The 10115-nt window shown below is 47.4% G+C and overlaps 1 protein-coding gene across 1 annotated transcript in view; it reads left to right on the top strand.

Annotated features, from left to right (window-relative positions):
* Positions 1-202: 202 nt before the first annotated feature.
* The window catches only part of LOC134944212 (protein mono-ADP-ribosyltransferase PARP14-like), a 142245-nt gene continuing 132332 nt past the window's right edge, over positions 203-10115 (top strand). The window contains exon 1 of the mRNA XM_063932794.1: positions 203-492. Coding sequence (XP_063788864.1) covers positions 303-492 — 190 coding nt within the window. The 5' untranslated portion in view covers positions 203-302. The remainder of the gene's footprint in view (positions 493-10115) is intronic.

The following is a 10115-nucleotide window of genomic DNA, read 5'->3' as shown; positions in this document are numbered from 1 at the left end:
ACATGCAATTGCACACTTGCAAAGCGAAAATACACTCCCCTATAGGCGGCGACTATCTGATCTCTGCGTCACTGTCATTCTGGCCCTGGGTGTGTGCTTGGCTCTGTACACAGTGCGGAAAGTCCCTTCTCTATGCAGTGTAAGGAGGAGCCTGATCAGAAAACAGGTTTCTGTGAGAAATGAAAGTGAAAGCTTCTGCAGAAGTAACATACACAGTCCCCATTATTTCCCTACACTCCCCTGCCAGACACCACAGCCCTGAGTGTCCTCTGTCTCGGCCTCACTCACACTCCAGCCCCACCATGGGGGACAGCAACTTTCGTTTCCCTGTGGCCCTCAAGTGGGACGAAGGGCCCGAGAGACTGAAAGTGGTGAAGAACAAACTTCTTCTGTATTTCCAGAGTAAGAGAAAGTCGAATGGAGGAGAGTGCGAGATCCGAGACGTGGGGTGCAGGCAGGGGTACGTCCTGATACACTTCAGGCAGGAGTCAGGTAAGTACTAAAAACTGGGGGGGGGAGTGTCCAAATAGAGGGCACCATATACAGGGGGAGCGGGTGTGAAGAGGCTGAGGAGGGTGAGAGATCTATCAGATAAACTCCTGGTGCAGGAGGAGTAGGTGGGGCAGGTAAATACTGAGGACTGGGGGGAATTGTACTGTACATCGCAACTGAATATGCTGGTGCTATATAAATAAATGTTATAATAAGACTGATATAGGAGGAGCGGATGGGGCTGGTAAGCGAGCGGGGGGACTATCAGAAGACCCCTGGTACATGAATAGTGGGAGAGGCCTAGCCACATTCATACAAGGCGCAGCAGGAAGACATGAACGTGGTAATTCAGGTTATGAAGAAACCCAACGCTATATCCTGTCGGAATTCTTCCCCGGCTAAAGGGGGGGACTCACGGAGCGATAAGCATTATCGCTGGTGCTAGATTGGCCTGCATGCAATCTAGCGGGTCGCTCACTTCACCCGCTGGGTGAAATGAGCAGCCCCCCTGTCTCCCCCGCACGCTCAGCACACGTCTCTCCCACATCAACCCGTCTATATGGGCCTTATACTTAAATATACAGCTGTACACTACCAATACGCAGCGTGTCCCCCTATCTGTGCACTAGTGCATGCTGCAGGTGATATACAGCTGTACACTACCAATACGCTGCGTGTCCCAGTATCTGTGCACTAGTGCATGCTGCAGGTGATATACAGCTGTACACTACCAATACGCAGCGTGTCCCCCTATCTGTGCACTAGTGCATGCTGCAGGTGATATACAGCTGTACACTACTAATACGCAGCATGTCCCCCTATCTATGCACTAGTGCATGCTGCAGGTGATATACAGCTGTACAATACCAATACGCAGAGTGTCCCCCTATCTGTGCACTAGTGCATGCTGCAGGTGATATACAGCTGTACACTACCAATACGCAGCGTGTCCCCCTATCTGTGCACTAGTGCATGCTGCAGGTGATATACAGCTGTACACTACTAATACGCAGCATGTCCCCCTATCTATGCACTAGTGCATGCTGCAGGTGATATACAGCTGTACAATACCAATACGCAGAGTGTCCCCCTATCTGTGCACTAGTGCATGCTGCAGGTGATATACAGCTGTACACTACCAATACGCAGCGTGTCCCCCTATCTGTGCACTAGTGCATGCTGCAGGTGATATACAGCTGTACACTACTAATACGCAGCATGTCCCCCTATCTATGCACTAGTGCATGCTGCAGGTGATATACAGCTGTACAATACCAATACGCAGAGTGTCCCCCTATCTGTGCACTAGTGCATGCTGCAGGTGATATACAGCTGTACACTACCAATACGCAGCGTGTCCCCCTATCTGTGCACTAGTGCATGCTGCAGGTGATATACAGCTGTACACTACCAATACGCAGCGTGTCCCCCTATCTGTGCACTAGTGCATGCTGCAGGTGATATACAGCTGTACACTACTAATACGCAGCATGTCCCCCTATCTATGCACTAGTGCATGCTGCAGGTGATATACAGCTGTACACTACCAATACGCAGCGTGTCCCAGTATCTGTGCACTAGTGCATGCTGCAGGTGATATACAGCTGTACACTACCAATACGCAGCGTGTCCCAGTATCTGTGCACTAGTGCATGCTGCAGGTGATCTACAGCTGTACACTACCAATACGCAGAGTGTCCCCCTATCTGTGCACTAGTGCATGCTGCAGGTGATATACAGCTGTACACTACCAATCCGCTGCGTGTCCCAGTATCTGTGCACTAGTGCATGCTGCAGGTGATATACAGCTGTGCACTACCAATATGCAGCGTGTCCCAGTATCTATGCACTAGTGCAGCTGCAGGTGATATACAGCTGTACACTACCAATACGCTGCATGTACCAGTATCTGTGCACTAGTGCATGCTGCAGGGGATATACAGCTGTACACTACCAATCCGCTGCGTGTCCCAGTATCTGTGCACTAGTGCATGCTGCAGGTGATATACAGCTGTACACTACCAATACACAGCGTGTCCCAGTATCTGTGCACTAGTGCATGCTGCAGGTGATATACAGCTGTACACTACCAATACGCAGCGTGTCCCTCTATCTGTGCACTAGTGCATGCTGCAGGTGATATACAGCTGTACACTACCTATACGCAGCGTGTCCCAGTATCTGTGCACTAGTGCATGCTGCAGGTGATATACAGCTGTACACTACCAATACGCTGCGTGTCCCAGTATCTGTGCACTAGTGCATGCTGCAGGTGATATACAGCTGTACACTACCAATACGCAGCGTGTCCCAGTATCTATGCACTAGTGCATGCTGCAGGTGATATACAGCTGTACACTACCAATACGCAGCGTGACCCAGTATCTGTGCACTAGTGCATGCTGCAGGTGATATACAGCTGTACACTACCAATACACAGCGTGTCCCAGTATATGTGCACTAGTGCATGCTGCAGGTGATATACAGCTGTACACTACCAATACACAGCGTGTCCCAGTATATGTGCACTAGTGCATGCTGCAGGTGATATACAGCTGTACACTACCAATACGCAGCGTGTCCCAGTATCTATGCACTAGTGCATGCTGCAGGTGATATACAGCTGTACACTACCAATACGCAGCGTGACCCAGTATCTGTGCACTAGTGCATGCTGCAGGTGATATACAGCTGTACACTACCAATACACAGCGTGTCCCAGTATATGTGCACTAGTGCATGCTGCAGGTGATATACAGCTGTACACTACCAATACACAGCGTGTCCCAGTATATGTGCACTAGTGCATGCTGCAGGTGATATACAGCTGTACACTACCAATACGCTGCGTGTCCCAGTATCTGTGCACTAGTGCATGCTGCAGGTGATATACAGCTGTACACTACCAATACGCAGCGTGTCCCAGTATCTATGCACTAGTGCATGCTGCAGGTGATATACAGCTGTACACTACCAATACGCAGCGTGACCCAGTATCTGTGCACTAGTGCATGCTGCAGGTGATATACAGCTGTACACTACCAATACGCAGCGTGACCCAGTATCTGTGCACTAGTGCATGCTGCAGGTGATGTACAGCTGTACACTACCAATACGCAGCGTGTCCCTCTATCTGTGCACTAGTACATGCTGCAGGTGATATACAGCTGTACACTACCAATACGCAGCGTGTCCCAGTATCTATGCACTAGTGCATGCTGCAGGTGATATACAGCTGTGCACTACCAATACGCAGCGTGTCCCAGTATCTGTGCACTAGTGCATGCTGCAGGTGATATACAGCTGTACACTACCAATACGCAGCGTGTCCCAGTATCTGTGCACTAGTGCATGCTGCAGGTGATATACAGCTGTACACTACCAATACGCTGCGTGTCCCAGTATCTGTGCACTAGTGCATGCTACAGGTGATATACAGCTGTACACTACCAATATGCAGCGTGTCCCAGTATCTATGCACTAGTGTATGCTACAGGTGATATACAGCTGTACACTACCAATACGCAGCGTGTCCCAGTATCTGTGCACTAGTGCATGCTGCAGGTGATATACAGCTGTACACTACCAATACTCAGCGTGTCCCAGTATATGTGCACTAGTGCATGCTACAGGTGATATACAGCTGTACACTACCAATATGCAGCGTGTCCCAGTATCTGTGCACTAGTGCATGCTGCAGGTGATATACAGCTGTACACTACCAATACGCAGTGTGACCCAGTATCTGTGCACTAGTGCATGCTGCAGGTGATATACAGCTGTGCACTACCAATACGCAGCATGTCCCAATATCTATGCACTAGTGCATGCTACAGGTGATATACAGCTGTACACTACCAATATGCAGCGTGTCCCAGTATCTGTGCACTAGTGCATGCTGCAGGTGATATACAGCTGTACACTACCAATACGCAGCGTGTACCAGTATCCGTGCACTAGTGCATGCTGCAGGTGATCTATAGCTGTACAATACCAATACGCAGCGTGTCCCTCTATCTGTGCACTAGTGCATGCTGCAGGTGATATACAGCTGTGCACTACCAATACGCTGCGTGTCCCAGTATCTGTGCACTAGTGCATGCTGCATGTGATATACAGCTGTACACTACCAATACGCAGCGTGTCCCAGTATCCGTGCACTAGTGCATGCTGCAGGTGATATACAGCTGTACACTACCAATACGCAGCATGTGCCCCTATCCGTGCACTAGTGCATGCTGCAGGTGATATACAGCTGTACACTACCAATACGCAGCATGTGCCCCTATCCGTGCACTAGTGCATGCTGCAGGTGATATACAGCTGTACAATACCAATACGCAGCATGTCCCCCTATCCGTGCACTAGTGCATGCTGCAGGTGATCTACAGCTGTACACTACCAATATGTAGCGTGTCCCAGTATCTGTGCACTAGTGCATGCTGCAGGTGATATACAGCTGTACACTACCAATACGCAGCGTGTCCCCCTATCTGTGCACTAGTGCATGCTGCAGGTGATATACAGCTGTACACTACCAATTTGCAGCGTATCTCAGTATCTGTGCACTAGTGCATGCTGCAGGTGATATACAGCTGTACACTACCAATACGCAGCGTGACCCAGTATCTGTGCACTAGTGCATGCTGCAGGTGATATACAGCTGTACACTACCAATACGCTGCGTGTCGCAGTATCTGTGCACTAGTGCATGCTGCAGGTGATATACAGCTGTACACTACCAATACGCAGCGTGTCCCAGTATCTGTGCACTAGTGCATGCTGCAGGTGATATACAGCTGTACACTACCAATACGCAGCGTGTCCCAGTATCTGTGCACTAGTGCATGCTGCAGGTGATATACAACTGTATACAAGCAATAGATGGTTGCAGACTAGCGCTGAGTTTAAAAATAATGAAATTTATAAACAACTTGAGACTTTTCAATCTTCGTCCAAAGTTTCTTTCAAGCTCTTTCCACACATCAGAAAGACACTCACTTTATTATTCTGTCTCGCTTTCATGTAAAGGTATCTTTCTATCACCATACATCCACGGTACACTTCACTTGCAATGGACTTAGCTATTGGAATAACACTTACATTAGTGTCCTATCCCGCGTACACATCAAGGTATCTTTCGTATCCCTCACAGTATGGGCGGCAGGAATAAGGCAGACCAGTATTTTTCCAAAAAACACACGACTTCTTTATTCATCCAATACAGCAAGTAAGTGATCTGGTGTGATGGTTAGCAGCAAACTTCAACGCGTTTCGGGGATACCCTCCCCTTCCTCAAGAAGTGAAATGTATGTTCTAATCAGCCCGGTTATATTTAGGCTTCACAAGGTCACATGATCCATTTTGACCAATCCCTCACCATAGACAATTAACAGGTGTATATGTTTAAACAATTAAGAACTCCCACAACAGGAGTAACTTGCACATAAATCATACAACATGTTTTCAATACACAGATTAAAAATATATAAACATAATTAAACACATTCAGCGTTGGTAATGATTAGGATCAGAGTGTTTGATCCTCATAAGCAAAACATGCATTGCAGCAAACCTGTTTAGTTTTCAGAAAACAAGCAGTACAAAACCAAAACGCACTGTTTAGTTTATGTGCCCATATAGAGCGCTAGAGGCGTGGAGAATATTCTCTCACTAGATACGATAATAAATAAGACCCGCTGTATGTTAAGCACAGTTAAACTCAGATAGGTTTCCAGGTATTAAACCGGCAAATAGCCGGCGATGCGGGTTTAATATACCCAAGTAAAAATAATTTGAAGGATAAATGCAGAAAATAAATGCAGCCGGCAGATGACTGGCGGTGCAGATAAAACGGACCCGAATGGGAATGCTCTCTTGGCGTATATAATACTCGTTTTCTGACTTAAACAGACCCCCCGACATATAAACTGTGGCACAACATTGTAGAGATATCATATTGTAACAGACGTCCAGGAGTCAATGGGTGCAGAGAGCTTCATCTGGTTGTCTCAAACGGTGCTGGATTGTTGTTACAGTTCTTGTCTTCCGTGGGTCAGTTTTTTTATTCCGCATAAAGCACATGATTGTGACTCGAAGATGAAACATGAACGATGACAGAGACAACACAAAAAAAAGGAGAATTTAGGAGCGGCAGACTACAATACATATAGCATTACAGAAACCATTTAATCTCGAACTCTAAATTTAAACCACTTGGTGTTAGAGTTCTCAAGTGGTGTATAGTTTTCATTTATGTTTGTGCTAAAAGTTTCTCTGTGCACCGAGATCTCCAGTTATTTTTAACTGTTTTAATGCCTATAAAACTTTTTAGACCTCCGAGGTTGCAGTTGTGCTTATTTTTAAAATGGTTAGATACACTGTGCAACTCGTACCCCTTCTTTATATTCCTAGTGTGTTCTGATAGGCGTTCTTTTAGCATTCTTCCCGTTCTCCCCACATATTGCAGTCCACAATGACACTCTAGAACAGGGGTGGCCAACCAGTCAGTGACAAAGAGCCAAAAAACCTTGTTAGGTACGTCAAAGAGCCGATGGCGTGCATGCAAAAATGGAATGTGGCCTTGTGCTTGCTAGACCACACCCCTGGTATAAAATACATTGAAAAAGTCAGAACGACATAAAATTAAATTTTTTAAAGCCAGATCCATTGAAAAAGCCACATTCACAAAAAATAATTGAAAAAGGCAGATTCACATAATAAACTTCAGCTCCCCCATGTGTCACTCCTGCTAGCACCCTCCTATGTCACTCCAGCCAGCTCCCCCATGTCACTCCAGCCAGCTCTCCCATGTGTCACTACTGCCAAGACCCTGCTGTGTTACTCCAGCCAGGTCTCCCATGTGTCACTACTGCCAAGACCCGGCAGTGTCACTCCAGCCAGCTCCCCCATGTGTCACTCCAGCCTGTCCCCCATGTGTCACTCCTGCTAGCACCCTCCTATGTCACTCCAGCCAGCTCTCCTGTGTCACTCCTGCTAGCACCCTCCTATGTCACTCCAGCCAGCTCTCCTGTGTCACTCCTGCTAGCTCTCCCATGCGTCACTCCAGCCAACACCCTCCTGTCACTCCAGCAAGCTCCCCCATGTGTCACTCCTGCTACCACCCTCCTATGTCACTCCAGCCAGATCTCCCATGTGTCACTACTTCCAGGACCATCCTGTGTCTCTCCAGCCAGCTCTGCCATGTGTCACTCTAGCCCACCCTCATGTATCACTACAGCCCCCCCATCAACTTGTGCCATTGCAGCAGTCCCTAATGTGTCCTCTGTTTGCTTGTGGGTGTCTGGCTGGAGTGTAGTGGTTTCTGTATCAGTTGTGGTCACATGATTTAGAGTGTTGGGAGCCACATTTGAATAAAGAAAGAGCCACATGCGGCTCAAGAGCCACAGGTTGGCCACCGCTGCTCTAGAAGGTATATGACATTCTTTGTGCAGCAGGTAATAAAATCCTTAATCGGATATGTGGTCTGTGTCTGATTTGATGTGTATTCTGTTATTTTTCTATTTACATTACAGCTTTTACACATAGGGCAGAAGCCACATCGAAAAAAACCTTTTGAGGTGATTCTAGTTTGCATTCTTTCGATGGGCAAAGCACTCTTTACGAGCATATCTTTTAAGTTTTTAGCTTTACGGTAAATGAATCTTGGGCGATTCCTAATATTACCAGACAGTAACGGATCCTTCATTAATATATGCCAATATTTCCCAATGATCTGCTCTAACTGTTTATGTTGAGAGTTAAATTGGGTTATGAATGCTACTTCTTGATTCATACGGGGATCCTTTTTCTGACTATTAAGCATACAAAAACTATTGTTAGATATACAACTGTACACTACCAATACGCTGCGAGTCCCAGTATCTGTGCACTAGTGCATGCTGCAGGTGATATACAGCTGTACACTACCAATACGCTGCGTGTCCCAGTATCTGTGCACTAGTGCATGCTGCAGGTGATATACAGCTGTACACTACCAATACGCTGCGTGTCCCAGTATCTGTGCACTAGTGCATGCTGCAGGTGATATACAGCTGTACACTACCAATACGCTGCGTGTCCCAGTATCTGTGCACTAGTGCATGCTGCAGGTGATATACAGCTGTACACTACCAATACGCTGCGTGTCCCAGTATCTGTGCACTAGTGCATGCTGCAGGTGATATACAGCTGTACACTACCAATACGCTGCGTGTCCCAGTATCTGTGCACTAGTGCATGCTGCAGGTGATATACAGCTGTACACTACCAATACACAGCGTGTCCCAGTATCTGTGCACTAGTGCATGCTGCAGGTGATATACAGCTGTACACTACCAATACGCTGCGTGTCCCAGTATCTGTGCACTAGTGCATGCTGCAGGTGATATACAGCTGTACACTACCAATACGCAGCGTGTCCCAGTATCTGTGCACTAGTGCATGCTGCAGGTGATATACAGCTGTACACTACCAATACACAGCATGTCCCAGTATCTGTGCACTAGTGCATGCTGCAGGTGATATACAGCTGTACACTACCAATACGCTGCGTGTCCCAGTATCTGTGCACTAGTGCATGCTACAGGTGATATACAGCTGTACTCTACCAATATACAGCATGTCCCAGTATCTGTGCACTAGTGCATGCTGCAGGTGATATACAGCTGTACACTACCAATACGCTGCGTGTCCCAGTATCTGTGCACTAGTGCATGCTGCAGGTGATATACAGCTGTACACTACCAATACGCTGCGTGTCCCAGTATCTGTGCACTAGTGCATGCTGCAGGTGATATACAGCTGTACACTACCAATACGCAGCGTGTCCCAGTATCTGTGCACTAGTGCATGCTGCAGGTGATATACAGCTGTACACTACCAATACACAGCATGTCCCAGAATCTGTGCACTAGTGCATGCTGCAGGTGATATACAGCTGTACACTACCAATACGCTGCGTGTCCCAGTATCTGTGCACTAGTGCATGCTACAGGTGATATACAGCTGTACTCTACCAATACACAGCATGTCCCAGTATCTGTGTACTAGTGCATGCTGCAGGTGATATACAGCTGTACACTACCAATACGCTGCGTGTCCCAGTATCTGTGCACTAGTGCATGCTGCAGGTGATATACAGCTGTACACTACCAATACGCTGCGTGTCCCAGTATCTGTGCACTAGTGCATGCTGCAGGTGATATACAGCTGTACACTACCAATACGCTGCGTGTCCCAGTATCTGTGCACTAGTGCATGCTGCAGGTGATATACAGCTGTACACTACCAATACGCTGCGTGTCCCAGTATCTGTGCACTAGTGCATGCTGCAGGTGATATACAGCTGTACACTACCAATACACAGCGTGTCCCAGTATCTGTGCACTAGTGCATGCTGCAGGTGATATACAGCTGTACACTACCAATACGCTGCGTGTCCCAGTATCTGTGCACTAGTGCATGCTGCAGGTGATATACAGCTGTACACTACCAATACGCAGCGTGTCCCAGTATCTGTGCACTAGTGCATGCTGCAGGTGATATACAGCTGTACACTACCAATACACAGCATGTCCCAGTATCTGTGCACTAGTGCATGCTGCAGGTGATATACAGCTGTA

The sequence above is a fragment of the Pseudophryne corroboree genome, chromosome 7 (assembly GCF_028390025.1).
Source record: "Pseudophryne corroboree isolate aPseCor3 chromosome 7, aPseCor3.hap2, whole genome shotgun sequence".
NCBI classification, from domain to species: Eukaryota; Metazoa; Chordata; class Amphibia; order Anura; family Myobatrachidae; genus Pseudophryne; species Pseudophryne corroboree.
This window is presented reverse-complemented; position numbering and strand designations above follow the sequence as displayed.